The sequence below is a fragment of the Meleagris gallopavo genome, chromosome 10, assembly GCF_905368555.1.
Source record: "Meleagris gallopavo chromosome 10, MGAL_WU_HG_1.1, whole genome shotgun sequence".
NCBI classification, from domain to species: Eukaryota; Metazoa; Chordata; class Aves; order Galliformes; family Phasianidae; genus Meleagris; species Meleagris gallopavo.
Window position 1 is genome coordinate 4,709,422 of NC_139413.1, and position 18,253 is coordinate 4,727,674.

The window sequence follows — 18,253 nt, forward strand, 5'->3', positions numbered from 1 at the left end:
TTGCTGGAGAAGCAGATGAGCTTTGGATGGAGCATCACCCGCCTTCTTCCCCGTGCACTGTGTGCTTCCTGTGCACAAAGAGCTGAGAGCTTCCCAGTGCTGTTTCTCTGCCCTCTTTGCTCATCCCATGCCTCTCAAGAGTGAATCCACCATCCAGGGACTGTTCCTTCTGATTCAGCCATCCCGACTCTTGGCATGCTGGCTTTGGCCATCGGTTGGGTGCCAACAGCAGAAACAGCTGTGGCTGGAGGGAGCGAGGTGAGGGGTGTGTGGTGTGGATGGGATGTCTGTGGGACCCCTGTGTGTGCTCTCATCACCGCTCTGTGCTATTGCAGGGAGTTTGCCAAAGAACGTGAGCGTGTGGAGAACCGCCGGGCCTTCATGAAGCTGCGGCGACAGCAGCAGATCGAGCGGGAGCTCAACGGCTACCGGGCCTGGATAGACAAAGCGGGTAAAGGGCTGGGATCCCAGGGGGCGGTGGGAATGCAGAGTGGTTGGGATGGAGAGTGGTCTCCTTGCAGCCCCAAGGTGGTCCTGGTGCTCGCAATGGATGCATGGGTGAGCTCAGCCCCGGCAGGTGTGATGGCAAGTCTAACTTATGAGTGAGCGGAGAAGAGATGTTGTGATCAGCTGAGGAGTTAGCAGAGGGCAAGGAGCCCTTCAGAGATCTCACAGGGATATGTAGAGGGGTTTCTTCTGAAAGCATGACTTGGAAACAAGATTTTCTATCTACAATATTCACTTATTTAGTTATTATTTAGTAGGGTTGATCAGAAGTCATTTCTCACTCTGGTGTGAAATGTGGTAGCTGCTCCTTGCCACCCCTGAGAATTTGCTTTTGGACATTTACTCTATACTTGATGAGAGTTTGCACTCTCTAGCAACCAATTCCAGGCCAGGCAAAGCGCTTAAGTCTGATGCGCTCGGCCAGTGGTGGCTTGTCTCCTGATGCTGAGCTGTGTGTTTTGCATAGAGGAAGTCATGCTGGCTGAAGAGAACAAAAACGCTGGGACCTCAGCCTTAGAAGGTAAGAGAATGTCCTTCTGGGGGCACCTACTGCCCTTCCTTGTGCCTTAAACCCTCCTCTATGAGTGGAAAAGGGCCTACAGATGCTCCATTGGGGTCTGCAGCCCAGTGGAGGGCTGGGGGGAGATGGATGGCTCCTGAGCTCCTACATGAGGAGTATCTCTGGCCTGGGGTCAATTGAGTATGATCATATCTCCATCCCATGCCCAGACCTGAATTTACCAAGTACTGATCACCTGATCATGGTCCTATGATCAGGTTGCTGGCAGAGCTGGCCCACCGTGGTCCAACTCTGTTCTTCTTCCCAGTGCTCAGGCGAGCCACCATCAAGAGGAACCGGACAGATGCCATGAACCGTGACTCCAGCGATGAGCACTGCGTCGATATCTCCTCCGTGGGCGAGCGGAGGCTGGCACAGAGGAGGCCTCTTCATCCCACCTTGGGTCAGTACAGTTTGAAGCTTTCCTCCCCCAAACATCTGACAGCACGCTGAGTTGTGGTGGTTGTATGCAGCACCATTGGACATCCTTGTGCCATTGTGTTGGGAGCCAGCTGACTCGCTTCCATGTTGCAATGATGGCTGGAGATCCCAACTCCTCTTCTCACCTTGGCACCCCTTCTTTTCCCTCAGGTAACCCCCTGAGTCGCTCTGGTCTCAAAGGAGTGGATGGAGCCTCTTATTTACGCCACAAGGAGCGGCTCCTGCGCATCTCCGTTCGCCACATGGTGAAATCCCAGGTCTTCTACTGGATTGTCTTGAGTTTGGTGGCTCTTAACACTGCCTGTGTGGCCATCGTCCATCACAACCAGCCGGCCTGGCTCACACACTTCCTCTGTGAGTCCCTGGGTTTGGTGCAGGGGTTGTGTTTATCCTAAAATTGTGAGCAGTGGTGATGGAAATCTTACTGGAGCTCCTTTTGAATGCCTACGGTTGCAAGGTCTGAGCTGGGAAGGTGTGAGTGTGCGTGGATGAGGCTGAACAATGGTCATGAAAGAAGTTTCCAGCTGAAGTTTTGGTTCAGAACGTGGCACTGGGGATCCCAAAGACAGTGACTGGGGCATCCCCCAGTCTGCTGTAGGCTGTGGTACAAAGGGTCTCAGTGGTGGTACATCTGTGCCCATTCTGGCATGGTGCAACCAGCAGAGCAGTGTGGTCAACCCCACGGAAGTCGTATGTTACTTCCAAGCTGTTGCAGGAGGGACAGTGCTGCTTTCTCATCCACGTTACTCTTATTCACCTTGAAAACGTCCCCAGCAAGCACCAGGCCTCCCAGCCTGCATTAGCATGCTGAGGCCTGCTGGGATCCCAGCACGACACAGCGTGGTGTGGCAGCTGGTTGTGGTGAGAAGCATCTTTTGGACAAGGTGAAGAGCCAGACCGTTGCCTGCTAATGTTTGTGAAATAGCTTGAGAAGCTTTTCACTGGCTTGTGTCTGTTTGGCTTATTTACCCTGGCCAAGTTCCAGCTGTGCGATGATTTAGATCCAAACTGCTAATATTCCCCTACAGGGCAGTGTGGTTAACATCTTGGAGGATGCTCCAACAATTGTCATATGATGTTAAGGAACTGCATTGCTCCATGATAGCCCTCACTCGTCCTCAGTATCCCCTGGGGCACCAATGCATCTACCCTGGAAGATTAACACTGTGGGACTGGTGCTCTGTTATTCACATTTAGCTCCTTGCATACTTGCTTCCGAATTCCATACCCTGGGGAAGCAGCATGCTCCTTGACTCGTCCCACCTCTGTGATGTTGCTATGTGGGCCTCCGGTGGGTGCATGCACTCTGCTTTGTGCCCCAAGGGTAGCACATCTGGGTTTTTGCTTTCAGACTATGCAGAGTTCCTGTTTCTTGGGCTCTTCCTCCTGGAGATGTCCTTGAAGATGTATGGGATGGGGCCACGCCTGTACTTCCATTCTTCATTCAACTGCTTTGACTGTGGGGTAGGTGGCTCCAGAGATGCTGCAGACCAGGGAATATGTTTAGGGTTGTCTACAGAGCAAGGGACCGATGAGGACACGGTCCTTGAAGGGGCCAGGACAGACAAACTGAAACACCAGGTTTTGGGGCAGGGTGGTGGGTGCTTTGCTCTCAAGAATGGGAAAGCTTCCTGCAACAGCCTGTCCTGAGCTCATCTTGGCCATGTCTGTTTCTCAGGTCACAGTGGGAAGCATCTTTGAAGTGGTTTGGGCCATCTTCCGACCAGGGACCTCTTTTGGGATCAGTGTCCTACGAGCCCTTCGTCTCCTGCGAATATTTAAAATAACCAAGTGTGTACCAACCATTTGTGCCCGTCACCCTCCACCTTGGGCTGTGGCTGCAGCCCAGGTCCAGTCACTCCTGCTGGCATTGCCGCAAGTGCTCAGCACTGTCTCTGTTTTCTAGGTACTGGGCATCCTTGAGGAATTTGGTGGTCTCGCTGATGAGCTCCATGAAGTCTATTATCAGCCTGCTCTTCTTGCTCTTCCTCTTTATTGTAGTCTTTGCCCTGCTGGGAATGCAGCTGTTTGGAGGGGGGTAGGTTGTTGCAGGTCTTGGGGAAACTGAGCTTTGCTGGGTGATTTTGAAGCTAAGAGATCATACTCTTGTGGGTGCCAGGAATTCTGCAGCCGTGCTCCTCAGCCTGTTGCTACCAGTGGCAACTTTCCCACACAAAAGTCCCTGCTTGTGAAGTGCCTTAGGGCTATGGGAGTCCCTCTGGCCATGATGTATTTATTCTGTGTTTTGGCATTACATGATCAGCAGATCTTCCCCAGAGCAGATGAAAGTCCTTCTAAGTATGAATAAGCAGCCTATGTTTTGATGATCTCTTGGCTCCAGCTTGCTCACGTCCTTCTGGTTCCACTTCCAGGTTTAATTTCATCGATGGGACACCATCGGCCAACTTTGACACTTTCCCTGCGGCCATCATGACGGTGTTCCAGGTAGGAGCTGGGCTGCAAGGGGAAAAAGCCAGATGGGTTTGGGGGCATCTGCTCACTGCACCTGACTGGACAGGTTTCTAAACCAAGCAGGTCTCCCTCCATCATCTGCTAGGACATAACTTGCAGATGGCTCTCTTTGTCATTAGACACGATGGAAGAGTTTCAAAACACTTCTGAGGAGACCCAGTCCCTCAGCAGTCTGATATTCACTCCCTCAAGACTGTGCCTGTAGAACAGGTCTTCATACTCCGCTCTTGCTCGGTCTGGAATAGGTTGATGGGACTGTCCAGATGGTGAGAAGATGGCTGGTGACAGATCTGCTGCCTTTCTTTCTGCAGATCTTGACGGGTGAGGACTGGAACGAGGTGATGTACAATGGCATCCGCTCCCAGGGAGGCGTTCGCTCGGGCATGTGGTCCTCCATCTATTTCATCGTCCTCACCTTGTTTGGGAACTGTATCCACCTGAACACTGTGTTTTTGCAGAAATAAACCCATCTCATCTCCCTCTTTGGGGCACCCACTCTCCCCACCACTGCTCCTTCCTCCTTTACCCATCGAGGGAGACCCATCACACGTGGGGCAGTCTTGGATGTCCCAAACACAGATAACAAGCTGCCTGGAGATGCACTGTGGGTGGTTCAGATGGGATGGGTGAGGCGTTTGTCCTTGTGGTTGTTCCTCACTAAGCTATGAGGAGCCATCAGGGCCAACCTCCCTCGGTGGCTGCAGATGCCCATGTCCTTAACATGTGGCTTATGCATCCTTAGCTGCTCACAGATACTCTGCTGAATGTCTTCTTGGCCATTGCAGTGGACAACCTGGCTAATGCTCAGGAGCTCACCAAGGTAAGTTCCAGTTGCTCCTTTTTCTTCTTACTGTCGGAAAGGGTGGGCACCAGGAGCAGTACCTGTGACCACTTTGCCCCTTAGCTCAGCTCAACTTGCAGAGAGGTCATCTCAAAGTGGATGTGGGGTTCTTCCTCCAGGAGGGCTCACAGGGAACTCTCCTGTGAGATACCAACCCCTATCACTGGACCTTGGTTTGGGGAAGTATTCCAACCTGCTGCTGCTCTTGTGGCTCTCCTGAACACTCACACTTCACATCAAGTGTGGCCTAACCATTTCTCCACATAAGTTCCCTAGCTTTGTTTGCCCCCAGTCACACTGAGATAACTCTCATCTATCTGGTGTGGGCTGTTATTTGCTGGAGATGTGGCAGGGAAGCGCTTTCCAGCGGTGTCACTATTTACTCCACATCTGCCTGCAGGGCAGTGGAGTGATTTAGAATGCAATTTAGGATGGCTCTTGAGAAACTTACTGGGCTTGACTGCTTTTAAGACCATGCTGGGAAATATTTGAGGGAGGCTAAATGTTGGGGCACCGTTTGGGCAAAGGCAAGGAGGAGAGAGCTGCAGGGGTCATTGCTGCTCTTCAAATGTGACCAGCTACCCCATGCTGCCTGCTTTTGCAGAGCTCATGCCTATTCCTCAGCTTCTGTAGGCTCACTGAGCAGCCTCCACGTGGATGTAAATCTAACCCTTTCCCAGTGAATGAAATGGGATGGCAGAGCCTGAGGTCCCCCACTGTCCCGTTGTCCCTGTCCTCCTATGGGAGCAGATGACGATGGCAGCTTGGACTATCACCAAGAACTGGTGTGGTGGCAAAGCTGTGTCCCCATAATATGAGACAAGTGAAGGCAGTCTCTGCATGCTCCCCGTTTCTCTTGGCCCCTATGATGGGTGCATATTCCCTTGAACTGCTGGCCTCGCACTAAGCAACCCCTCTGTTTCCTTTGTAGGATGAGCAGGAGGAAGAGGAGGCCTTTAACCAGAAGCATGCCCTTCAGAAAGCCAAGGAAGTCAGCCCCATGTCTGCCCCCAACATGCCTGCTATTGAGTGAGTGACCCCATTCACCCTGAGCCTCCCTTTGCTTCCCAAGCCCATTCCTTGGGATGGATGGAGATGGATATGTGCTCCCCACGGAGCAGAGACCAGCTCACCAAGAGGCCCTGGGCTGCCCCAAGCAGAGCCTCACATGGCAGAAATCTCCCCAGAGTGGCTTTCTGCCCCAAAACATAAAGCCTGGATACTTGAAGTTGCAGCTAAGGGTAAGAAATGAAGTCAGAGAGGAAAAGTTGGTGGTGATCACACCCACAGAGCAGATCCAAACCTCCCTGGGCTCCTTTCCTGGCTGTAATGCAGTTACATGAGATGGAGCAGGTTTGCAAAATCACATTTCATTGTGCAGAAATGTCATTTGGGGAAGGAAAAAGCCCAAAACCACATAAAACCCCCAACACAGTGTTAAAGAACCCTGCCTCTGCATTTCAGCAGAAGAAAGCTGTTTTTCCTTCCTAGACGCCTTTTTTTTCCCTTTATTTTGCCGTGTCATATGGTCTAAATCATATAAAACTTTCAAAGTCAACATTGGAACGAGGCGTTTTGATTTGTTTCCCAAAACAGTACATTTCAGTATGGCTGAAAGGATTCATTTTTTAATTTTTTTTTTTTTTTTTTTTAATAGAATCCCTTCCCAGGGAATTTTAGGTTTCATCACGCTTTGAAAACAAGCCAGGTTCGCACACGGCAGAGTCTCCAGCAAATCTGCTGAGAGAAATCTAGGCAAGCTCCAATGCACAGTGTTGGAGGAAGTGGCGAGATTCATCTTAGACATTTGGGATGTGTCCAGGGTCCCTGGCTCCTTGGATTTGCAGCAGTGGGATGTGATGATTCCCTGTCCTGAATGCGCGCCTGCTGGTTTTGAGGTCATGTACCTGTAAGACATGCCTGAGGATGAAGGGATATTCATCATAGTAGAGAAATCCATACAAGCAGGATTTGGGGGTTCATGGGCAAGGTGGCAGAGCTTGTGTGTTGTGATGAGCTTTAGCTGCCCACCTGAATGCGCTGCGTAAAGTGAGAGAAGACAGAAATTTAGGCTGGAGAATGGAGAAAAATAGAGGATGGAAAGAGATGGAGAATAGAGAGGAAGAGGTGGGAGATGGAATATGTGGCAACACCAAAGGATTTGTCCACTCTGCACATCCTTGCTAGTCTTACAGCTGTTGCCAAATATAGCTGGTTAGGAAAGCAGATTTTCTTAACCTTAATGTTGTTGCTCCACTGGCATTTACATGGGATATCTGCAGGTCTTTTTCCCTGTTCCTCCCCCAGCTTGGGATGGATAGTTTCAAGGGTTGCAGTGGTGCAGGCGTGACATTTTCCAGGATCGATTTGGATGCCCCACTGATGCCAGCAGTTGGCGGGGGAACACGATGAGGAAATCGCAAGAAGGGGCAAGCAAGAGCAGAGCTGGTGCCAAAAGGCTGCAACAGTGCAGCAGAACTGCTCTCGGCGTTTGGGCGTGCACAGACACAGGTGGCTCAAATCCTACGTGGGTACGCGGTTGGGTGCGTGCATTGGTGCTGGCAGAGAGGTCCGATTTGGTTGGGAGGAGTGCTCCCACGTGGCCATGCTGGTGTGGGTGGCTGCGGTGCAGATTGGAGCATTGTGTGTGTGCACACGGGCGCCCGCGGTGCAGATGGCTCGGGCTGCTCGGCGAGTGGGAGGCCTGATGGACAGACGCATGCGGGTGCTGCAGTGTGCCTGTGCCCAGAGCGCTGCGCGACCACTTGCTGCGGGAACGACAGCCATACCTGAGCCGTGTGCCCTGAGTATGGAACTGGGCTGTTCCTGTGTGAGGGGCTGTGATGTGGCCCTGGCATGGCAATGGGACTGTGTTGGGGGCTGAGGGTATCAGTGCCCATGGAGAAAGCAGATGCCCAGAGAGCTGTGGATGGCCCGTCCCTGGAAATGCCCAAGGCCAGCTTTGATGGGGCTCTGAGCAACCTGATCTAGTGCTTAATCTAGCAATTGGCAACCTTGCCTGCAGCATGGATGATCTTCCTTTCCTTTCTATAATTCTGTGATGCACGGAACCTTGCAAACATGAGCTCTGCGTGCACCTGAGGGTGAGTTTGGCTGTGTGTTCTTACACACATACAGCGTTTGCAAAAAGCAAAAAATGTAAATCAGTGTATGCATATTTGCATATATCAGCTGTGTCCCACTCTGTGGTCTCACGGTAGCACACATGGCTGCATTAACACATGGTGATGCTCTGAGCATCACAGGGCCAGCCCGACACATCACCTCCTCTGTAAAAATGCTGTGTGTTACTAGAAGTGAATAGCTCTTTCCGCTTGGAGTATCGAAGGACCAGGACTTTGATGCAGCTTGTTTGGTCACATCTTCCTTTCTCTCCAGCCCAGTTCTGGAGCCCTAGCACAGGCACTGCAGCGTGTATCCCCTTGGCAAGCAGTCCGTGTGTCCTGGTGGGATGTCCAAATGGGGCACACATGTGTGAGCACATACAGAGCTTGTTGCTGGTGTGCAAGCACGGACAGGCAGCAGTTTGCTGGTAGCTCCTTGCTCCAGAATCCATGCGCCCTTGGGCACCTCTGTGCACAACCTGCAGTGATGGAGAAGGGCTGGTGGGGATTGAACGGGTTTGTTTTTCCTCCCCAGAAGAGACAGGCGCAGGAGACACCACATGTCGATGTGGGAGCCGCGCAGCAGCCACCTGTACGTGGGTCGCGTGTCATTTATGGCTCCTGTGCTGTTGGGGCAGCTCCTGCCCGTGTGTGGGGTGCTTGGGGTGCTCCCCTGCACCCGTGTCCCTGCGTGCGTTCGTGGCTCTGTGCATCTGTGTGTCGGTGTACCCGTGGGTGTGTACAGCGTGTGCTCCGGGGGAGAGCGGCGTACGCGTGTGCACGTGTGTGTTTCTGTGTGCCTCGGTGTGTCGGGAAGGGGAACGTTTGTCCTCCGCAGGGTGTTTGTGTTTATGGAGGTGTCAGGGATCCTAGAAGGCAGAATACAGAGGAGCTCTGGCTATGCAGGAAGCCAACAGCTGCAGCCTCAAATCCTCCATGCAGTCCTCCCATGGCACGTGTCAGCCCAGCAGCGCAAGCAGTGAGGGGTTCCTGTACCTGGTGATGTGCTCCATCACACACGTCTCAGCAGCAAGGGCCATCTCTCATAGAGAAAGGCTGCTCTTGGACCTGACATCCCTTTTTACTCTCCATCTCCATCCTATCAGCATTGCCACAAGCATGGTCATCATTAGGGCAGTGTTGCTCCCAAAAGGAGCCTGGCTCTAAGGAGCTGGAGAAGCAAGGGCACTCCCAGTGCTGCAGCAACAGGACTTTGTCCCTGTTTCTTTAGAGAGACCTCACTGCAACCTTTCAGTGCTTAAAGAGAGATTATAAAAAAGGGATGGAGACTCACTTTTTACGTGGTGACAGTGATAGAATGAGAGGGAATGGTGTTAAACTAAAAGAGGGGAGATTTAGATGAGATGTTAGGAGGAAATTGTTCTCTCAGACAGGGGAGGCACTGGCAGCGCTGCCCAGAGCTGTGGGTGCCCCATTCCTGGAGGCCATGGATGGGCCCTGGGCAGCCTGAGCTGCTGGGTGGTGTCCCTTCCCTTGGCAGAGTGGGGTGGAACTAAATGGGCTTTGAGGTCCTTTCCGACCCAGACCATTCTATGATCCTGTGATTGAAAGTGGTGTCGTCAGGCAAGCAAGGCAGTTATGGTTGGTCAACACCTAGTTGGCATGGGACAGGTGTGGGTCCATTCCTCCTACATCCTGCAGTCTTTTGAAGGGGCAGGAGGTCAGGCTCAGCCAAATTGCCAGCCCCTGCCAGCACCAGAAGGATGCCCAAAGGCTGGGAACTAAGTCTTAGGGGCTGGCCAGGTGTTTGTGTCCCCAAACTCCATGTCTGGTGACTTGTGTGCACCCCCATGTCTTGTCACGGGGGCTGTGGGTGCATGCAGCAGGGATGGGACGGGGTGACATGCCAGCACCGGCGGGGACATTGGTGACATGATTGTCCCTGCTGCAGGCGGGAGCGGCGCCGGAGGCACCACATGTCGGTGTGGGAGCAGCGCACCAGCCAGCTGCGTCGACACATGCAGATGTCCAGCCAGGAGGGCATCAATAAGGATGAGCCACCCCTCATCAACCCACACGCCAGCATCTTCCGCCGCAAGAAACCAGGGGACGGCGTTGCCTTGGAGAAGTGCGATGAGGAGCAAGGTGGCAAGGGAGAGCGGCCGCCGGCTGAGGGTCCCGAGCAGCCGGCCCCGGGGACCAACCCAGGCAGTGGGGAGGACAGAAGGAGCCCATCGCCCCGCGCCAGGAGGGACAAGGAGATGTGGCAACACAAAGCGTGCCACGGGAACTGCGAGCCGGGTGAGGAAGGGGCAGGAGGTGGCATCGAGGAGAGGGCGCGGATGAGGCAAAGCCAGCGGCGCAGCCGGCATCGAAAAGCCAGGATGGAGGGGAAGGAGCTGACTGGAGCCCTGGAGAGCCGTGCGGGCAGCCAGGAGATGGGGCTGGAGGAGCCCTGCCCTGCAGAGGGGATGCAGGATGGGGAGCGGCGTGGGGATGCTGCCGCAGCACTGGACCTGATTCAAGGCGAGCCGGAGGCGAGCAGGGACCCCACCAGGTTGGTCGCTGGGGGACATTTTGCAATCCTTCTGACTCCTTCTATCATTGCCTTCCACTTATTTTCTTTCTTTTTTGTCCCACAGGACCAATGGGGCTCCAACTGAGGAGGGAAGCCTCCCAGCATCAGCCCCTGAGCCTGCCCGGGGGATGGAGGGCAGCCTGGGCGAGCAGGACTGCAGCAGCCCAGACACCAGTGAGCAGGCCCTGCTGGGGGGAGCGGCACTGGGGGCCAGCCGCACTGTCAGCCACAGCGAGCCTGACCTGTCCTCCGTCACTGCCAACACTGAAAAGGCCACTGAGAGCACCACCATCATGATTGATGTCCAAGACTCCACTGTGGTACAGAGTGAGGACCACTCTCTCTTTCCTGAGCACACGCGGGGGAGCGGAAGCCTGCTCACGTGGCTTTCCTCATCTATATCCATGGGATGGGTGGGGGTGTCCATCCCATCATCCCATGTCGTCCCTCCCGGTGTCCCCACAGCAGGGGTGTGGGGCAGGTCTGGGGTAGAAACTGCCCCTCACCCCACTTGGCCGCAGGCAAAGGCTCTTGTTTCTCTGTAGTTAGCAACAAGACCGATGGAGAAGCCAGCCCCTTGAAGGAGGCTGAGAGCAAAGAGGATGAGGAGGAGATGGAGAAGAAGAAGCGGAAGAAGGAGAAGAGCGAGACAGGCAAAGCGATGGTGCCACACAGCTCCATGTTCATCTTCAGCACCACAAACCCGTGAGATTTTTTTATTTTTGGCTTTTGTACAGTTCACCTCCACCATGTCCACCGCCCACATCCCTCAGTGCCACATCTCCATGGTTCTGTAATACCTCCAGGGACAGTGACCCCACCACCTCCCTGGGCAGCCTGTGCCAATGCACACCACTCTTTCTGAGAATAACTTTATTCCTAACACCCAACCTGCTCTCCCTCGGTGATGGCCCGGGCCTGAGAGCCTGGAACAGTTCATGGCCTTTGCACACGTGGGGCACATGGGGTGGCTGTAACAGACGGGGACTGTCTCGCCGTAGGGTGCGCAGAGCCTGCCACTACATTGTGAACCTGCGCTACTTCGAGATGTGCATCCTGCTGGTCATCGCCGCCAGCAGCATCGCCCTCGCGGCTGAGGATCCCGTCCTCACCAACTCCGACCGTAACAAAGTGATTGCAAATCCCCTTTCTGTATACCTCCAAAATGGGGCTTGTCTCGTGGCTGCTCTGGAGGAGCCTCGGTGAGCCCCTTTTCTGGGAAGCTGCTGCAGAACACCCATGCCCTCTCTCTGCAGGTGCTGAGGTATTTTGACTATGTTTTCACTGGTGTATTCACCTTCGAGATGGTTATCAAGGTAAGACAGCTGGCTGTGCTGGTGGTGGTGAGGGGAGCAAGCGTCTTGCGTGGGAAATAGCTCAAGTTTTCCATCCTGGTCCTGAATTTGTTTCATGGAAACTTGAAAGCCTAGAATGAGAGAACTCACTACTGCTTACATCAGCATCCAGACCCTTCGAAATGCAATGCTTCTGGATCTCAACCCTACCCCAGCTGGGTAGCTGGGCAGCTTTAGCTCTGTGGCCGAGCTGCTGCCCTCCTGCCTGTTTTTATCCCCCCAGATGATCGATCAGGGCTTGATCCTGCAGGATGGCTCCTACTTCCGAGATCTCTGGAACATCCTAGATTTCATCGTGGTGGTGGGAGCTCTGGTGGCCTTCGCCTTGGCGTGAGTGGCTGTCGGCCTTGTGGGCTCTGCTTGGCTGGGAGGGGGGAAGATGTGACCGTGTGTTATAGATGCAAGACCACGATTTAGGGGGAGTTCTCTGTGATTTTGTGCTCTGAGAATAGCTTCTTACCACTGCGTGTGAAGCCCAGCTGTATCCCTGATGGCCGAAAGCTGTGCAGCTTCAGGGACTTGTTAGATAGATGAGAACAAAGAGTGCCAGAGCTGGAGTTGTACGCCTGCAATGCACTCCAGGGTGCACAAAACCAGCAAAGGCAGCACTCTGTGTGGTGGAGCTGCTCTCTGAATGCATCTGAGCTGGAAGTTGTGCTCTCCAGCTGGTGGCTTTCCCTCTGCTCTGAGGGTGGACATCACCCCATAGCCTTGCGGGGACAGGGATGTGGTCAGCAGGAGTTGTGCCCACATCTTCTGCATTGTCAGCATTGCGGCTTTTCCCTGTCCCCAGCCTCTCGGGGGACAGAGAGATCCCCTTTGACATGGGACCACTGAATTCTCTTTTGCACCCCCATGGAGGTTTGGGTTTCCCCCCAGGCATGGCAGGAGCTCTCTGAGCTGGTCTGTGGTGCCCTCTCATCCTGCAGCCATCAGTGCCATCCCACAGTAAAAATGCCCACGTGTCTGCCTGTAAAGCCACATCTCTGGGTGATGTTGCTGTTTGTCTGCTGCCCACTCAGTGCACCCACTTTCCAAGTAAGAGGCCGCCTATGCCTGCCTCTAGTCTGCAGCTCTCAGCTTGGAAAGCTAATACATCACCCCAAATGCAGCCTAAATAAAAAGCCTGACATACCACTGTAAATCTCTAAAGAGCTGTAATTAGATTAGCTGGAATAACCAGCACCATAACTAAAGACCCTGCTCGTTTTTGCCTCCCGTGGCAACTTCGGAGGAGGCATTAGCGTGCAGCTCTGAGAGCTGTGGTAAGACCTGGCTTGTGGGTTTGCAGTGGGAGGGAAGGTTGAGCAGTGCTCAGAGCATGGCCCTCTCTGTCTCAGTGGATGTGCAAGGGCAGAAGCACCCTGCAGGGCTGCCTCCTCCTCCTCCTCTTTGCTTTTCCTTGCACCACTGGACAGAAGCCATGCCTATGGGTGGACGTGATGGATGTCCTCCTGCCTCAGGTCCCCACCCTGGCTGTGCTGCTGGAGGCTGTCGCCATCCCACGCGGCTCCCAAAATGCTTTCCTTACTTTCTTTCTCTCTCCTCTCTTTTCCGTTCTATTCATGCTGTTCGGTGGCTTGGGCTGGATTGCCAACAGGAATGCTTTGGGGTAACTATGCTGTCTGAGTGTCCACGGGGGGGAATGGGAGGAGGGCAGGTGTCTGTCTGTCTGTCTGACATCTATGCTGACCCTTAGCTGTGTTCCCAACCACAGTTCCTGGGATCTGAGCTCACTGTTCTGCGTGTTAAAGGTAGAAGTGTGGATCCTAGGGCTGTTAGTATAGTCACTTTCTGGAGTATTAATTAGTGGCTCTGTTTACATCTTTAATGATTAAGCCCATTAATGTTCTCCCTGTAGCATTAACCCTTGCAAAAGAGTGTAGTTCAGGGTATCTGTTGTTGTAAGATGTTTCTTTGATGGTTTTTAAGCTGTGCCACCTTCACCAGGATTGTTCTGCTCTACCTTAGGCTCCAGCCCACAGGCTTTGGTTAGAAGAGGAAAAAAAAAACACACTGTGGGTGGGACTGATCACCACATTCAGTAAATTAGAGTCACAGAGCTGGCCCTCACTGCAGAGCATGGCCCCAGTTCCCCTCCCCACGCTGGGGGTATAACATCCAGCCCTGGAGCTGGAAGGTTATTGTCTCTCTGTTTCATCTTTGGGTGCCTGTGCCTCCCTCCCACGTGGCAGGACCAACAAGGGTCGGGATATCAAGACCATCAAGTCTCTCCGTGTGCTGCGGGTCTTGAGGCCCCTGAAAACCATCAAGCGGCTGCCGAAGCTCAAGGTAACTTCACTACGTGGGCTTGACGCCTGCCTCCTCCAGCATTAGCATCAGTTTGCTCCCAAGCGATAAACAAGTCGTTTTCCAAGCATTTGCTGCATTTTAGGAGCCCTGCTTTCAAACACGGCTCCTTTCAGGGTGCTGCACGTTGGGGTGTGCGGAGTTATTCAAAGCAAGACCAGCTGTGGATAGATCTGAGCTGATTCCTCTGCTAGGGATACTGGGGCTGGTGTGGAACCGGGCTGCAAAGCCCAGTTCTCCTGATAAATTACCTGGCCCTGGCTTTGGGAGAGCTCAGATCTCTTTCCAGAGTTCATTATCTTTCCCACCAGAGCAAACAACTCCATTTTTGTGTGTTGTACTGTCCTCGTGTTACAGCAGAAGGGGATTTCCCAGCTGAATAGAGGGATTATTTGTGTAGTGGAGGTAGAATCGTGCATTTCCCTGTTTGAGCCTATGGGTTATGGAGCCGGAAAGGACTAAGAGACCAAGGGAGCCCCGAGCCAGCCTCACAAGGAGGTATTTGACTTATGGATATAGTCCAGGATGGCACCCCAGATACACAGGTTTTCATCTCATCCTTTCCTCATGACCAGTGTTGGACACTGGCTTACTTTAGTTCATTTCTGGATGCGCTGTGCCACAAAGCACAGGGCTGTGAGCACAGCCTCTGAGGCTTCAGAAACTGCTGCTATTGCAGGCAGGGGTATTCAGTCTGCCTCATTGTCTGGGATGATACTGAAAAAGGAGTATTGACTAATTGGTCTTGAGCGCTAATGGCATCTTTGGGACGGTCCCTGTCTGCTGCTCTGGTTGCAGAAAGTGTTGGAGGATATAAATATCCATCACTGCGGGTACGCTGGGTGTCATCTACCAGACGTCCCTTTGCTTGGGACAGAGATAAGCTCTTTCCTCTTTTCCCTACCAGAGTGGGAAGCATCTTTCCACACAGTAGTGTTGAGTAGGGTCTGGTTCTGCCCTGTTTTTCCCGATGGTGAGCTATGCCCTCTCCTGCAGGCTGTCTTCGACTGCGTTGTGACATCCCTCAAGAACGTTTTCAACATCCTCATTGTCTACAAGCTCTTCATGTTCATCTTTGCTGTCATTGCTGTCCAGCTCTTCAAGGGGAAGTTTTTCTACTGCACTGACAGCTCTAAAGACACAGAGAAGGACTGCATGTATGTGCCCTGTGGGTCCGGTGCTGCTGACAGTTCTGGGAAAGGCAGGGTGCTGGGCAATGTTGCCTTTGGGTTCCCAGTACAGCCCTTGGTCATGACTTGCTCTTGGATGTAGTTTCTGGGGATGGACAGCATGGGCTGAGTCCTATCCCATTACTTCGTATTAGCCCGTGCAATGATGTAGAGCCCAGTATTTTCTTCCTGCTCTTTCTTTTCTGCTCTCTCCATGTCTCTGCTCCCCCTATCTGTCATCGAGCCTCTCCCCATTTCTTCAGCCCCACAGGAGCAGAGATGTCCCTCCCCCAGTACACACACTGCCCCAGGTATAGAACAACCCTCCTGTAGCCTGGTACTAGCAAAGCTACTGCTCTCTTCCAACCTTGCAGAGGGAACTACGTGGACCATGAGAAGAACAAGATGGAGGTGAAGTGCCGGGAGTGGAAACGACATGAGTTTCACTATGACAATATAATCTGGGCGTTGCTCACCTTGTTCACAGTCTCCACTGGCGAGGGTTGGCCCCAGTGAGTATTTGCTCCATCCTCTTCCCTTGGATGGGTTGGGCATGAGCCCGTTGCGTTAGCTGGGTTAATAACTGGCTATATCCCAGCTGGATGGAGAGAGAAACTGCTGCACAGTGGGAAAGAGAGGAAGGCTGAGAAATTAGGTCAGGACAAAAGAGCTTTATTCCCCAGATGAGACTGGGGACGTAGCTGTGGTTAACTTCTTCGTCCGAAATTGAATGATGGATTATCCCTGCTCCCTCTTGGAGGTACATTCATTTTAGGTCAGTTTTAGAAATGACCACAGGGCTAGTGCTCTCTCCATACTCATGAGAGACTGGGAAATCTTTTTCTCTGTGTGAAGCACTGGAAAATCCATCAGGGACGTGGGCAGAGCACTGTGAAGCAAGCTGAAGCCACTTGGAAGGGTTGTCCCTGTAAAGCTGGTTAAAGCAGTTTTATCTTATTGAGTGTGGATGGCTGGAGATGGACATGCAAGGGAGATCCCGTGAGAAGTGCTGGGTGGTGGCAGTCCTGATGGACATACTTCCCGTTGCTTTCCTCCACCTGTCTGCCCACAGGGTGCTGCAGCATTCGGTGGATGTGACGGAGGAGGACCGTGGGCCCAGCCGCAGTAACCGCATGGAGATGTCCATTTTTTACGTTGTCTATTTTGTGGTCTTCCCTTTCTTCTTTGTCAACATTTTTGTGGCTCTCATCATCATCACGTTCCAAGAGCAAGGAGACAAAATGATGGAGGAGTGCAGTCTGGAGAAGAATGAGGTACAGTCTAGGGAGGAAGAAGGATGTTTCTATGGGATTGCTAAATTACCAGATGGAGTTCAGGAGCCTGGAGCTCCCCAGATGTTAAGAAGTATGGCCACTGTCCCTATGTTACCATCAGCCAGGTAACTTTTTTTTCTTACAGAGGGCCTGTATTGACTTTGCCATCAGTGCCAAGCCCCTCACACGCTACATGCCCCAGAACCGGCACACCTTCCAGTACCGGGTCTGGCACTTTGTGGTCTCCCCATCCTTTGAGTATACCATCATGGCCATGATTGCTTTGAACACTGTGGTGCTGATGATGAAGGTGAGCAGGTCAGAGTGGTGGGCTTGGTTAGGGTGACGAGGAGTAGAAGCATCAGTTGGAGTGGGACCAACTTGGGTTATTTCTGTGAGATGCTTCCTCCTCAGAAGCAGGGCCTGCTGTCCTGGGAGAGGGAGGGAGAGGGGAAGAAAGGGAATAAGGAGGTGTTAGATTAGATATTAGGCAGAAATTTTTTACTCAGAGGGTGGTGAGGTGCTGGAGCAGTTTGCCCACAGAGGTTGTGGGTGCCCTGTCTCTGGAGGCATTCAAGGACAGGTTGGATGGGGTCCTGGGTAGACAGATCTGGTGTCTGGTAACCCTGCCTATGGCGGGGGGGGTTGGAACTAGATGATCTTTAAGATCCCCTCCAAACTAAGCCATTCTGTGATTCTATGAGGTGATCTTGAGGCATCGGGGGCAAGGATCATGGCCATCACAGGTCCTCCCAGGGACAGACATCAGCCAAGGGCAATGTCTCTCTGTCTCCATTAGTACTACTCTGCTCCATACACCTATGAGCTGGCCCTGAAGTACCTGAACATCGCTTTCACCATGGTGTTCTCTTTGGAGTGCGTCCTTAAGATCATTGCTTTTGGCTTTCTGGTAAGTATCTGATCCCATTCTCAGCAAAGGTGTTAATTTGGACTTTGACAGCATGTTTCAGCTCTCTGATTCACAGAGGGAAGGTGTTAATAATGTGAGATCAATGCTATCTATTCTGGGTCTCATCCCGAGAGCCGCTTGCAAGCTGGTGGTTGGAATTGCTCCTTTGGATCTTGTCTGGAAGGTTGAGAGAGACCTTCTGAGCTTCCCGAGCCAGCTACCACCACTGTTGTTGGACATGGAGTGTGTGTCCATACGGATCAGTCCAACTTGCAGTCAAAGCTCAGCACCTTGGACTATGGTCAGGCTGGGCTTTCTGGTGCCAGGCCGGCCTGGAGGGGTCTATGTGTGTCCCAGCCTCAAACCCTCTCCTTCCTCCCACAGAATTATTTCCGGGACACCTGGAATATCTTTGACTTCATCACCGTCATTGGCAGCATCACAGAGATCATCCTGACGGACACCAAGGTGACTGGGCAGACTGGGTGCCACGTGCCCCTGGTGTAGGGGCCGGGGTGCTGCTGCCTCCCCCCTGACCCTCACCTCTCTTTCCTCTCAGCTGGTGAACACCAGCAGCTTCAACATGAGTTTCCTGAAACTCTTCCGGGCGGCTCGGCTCATCAAGCTGCTGCGCCAGGGTTACACCATCCGCATCCTGCTGTGGACATTTGTGCAATCCTTCAAGGTGAGGACTACACACACTGGGCTCCTCTTGGGCCTCGGTGTTGGCATGCTGCTCCTTGGCTCATAG

General features: G+C 53.0%; 1 protein-coding gene across 5 annotated transcripts in view; it reads left to right on the top strand.

The window, feature by feature from the left end:
- Window positions 1-18,253, top strand: part of CACNA1E (calcium voltage-gated channel subunit alpha1 E) — an 85,004-nt gene that overhangs the window by 46,977 nt on the left and 19,774 nt on the right. For 3 of the 5 annotated variants that reach the window (XM_085231417.1, XM_085231416.1, XM_085231415.1), the window contains exons 10-35: window positions 336-451; window positions 974-1,027; window positions 1,335-1,469; window positions 1,658-1,861; window positions 2,859-2,971; window positions 3,186-3,298; window positions 3,414-3,545; window positions 3,880-3,952; window positions 4,291-4,408; window positions 4,732-4,799; window positions 5,752-5,849; window positions 8,481-8,537; window positions 9,858-10,463; window positions 10,549-10,811; window positions 11,030-11,189; window positions 11,486-11,615; window positions 11,741-11,800; window positions 12,063-12,169; window positions 14,035-14,131; window positions 15,146-15,306; window positions 15,693-15,830; window positions 16,391-16,592; window positions 16,738-16,902; window positions 17,392-17,502; window positions 17,887-17,970; window positions 18,062-18,187. In XM_085231417.1, the coding sequence (XP_085087543.1) occupies window positions 336-451; window positions 974-1,027; window positions 1,335-1,469; window positions 1,658-1,861; window positions 2,859-2,971; window positions 3,186-3,298; window positions 3,414-3,545; window positions 3,880-3,952; window positions 4,291-4,408; window positions 4,732-4,799; window positions 5,752-5,849; window positions 8,481-8,537; window positions 9,858-10,463; window positions 10,549-10,811; window positions 11,030-11,189; window positions 11,486-11,615; window positions 11,741-11,800; window positions 12,063-12,169; window positions 14,035-14,131; window positions 15,146-15,306; window positions 15,693-15,830; window positions 16,391-16,592; window positions 16,738-16,902; window positions 17,392-17,502; window positions 17,887-17,970; window positions 18,062-18,187 (3,691 nt within the window). The remainder of the gene's footprint in view (window positions 1-335; window positions 452-973; window positions 1,028-1,334; window positions 1,470-1,657; window positions 1,862-2,858; window positions 2,972-3,185; window positions 3,299-3,413; window positions 3,546-3,879; window positions 3,953-4,290; window positions 4,409-4,731; window positions 4,800-5,751; window positions 5,850-8,480; window positions 8,538-9,857; window positions 10,464-10,548; window positions 10,812-11,029; window positions 11,190-11,485; window positions 11,616-11,740; window positions 11,801-12,062; window positions 12,170-14,034; window positions 14,132-15,145; window positions 15,307-15,692; window positions 15,831-16,390; window positions 16,593-16,737; window positions 16,903-17,391; window positions 17,503-17,886; window positions 17,971-18,061; window positions 18,188-18,253) is intronic. The other 2 variants (XM_085231419.1, XM_085231418.1) reach the window with 1 other exon arrangement.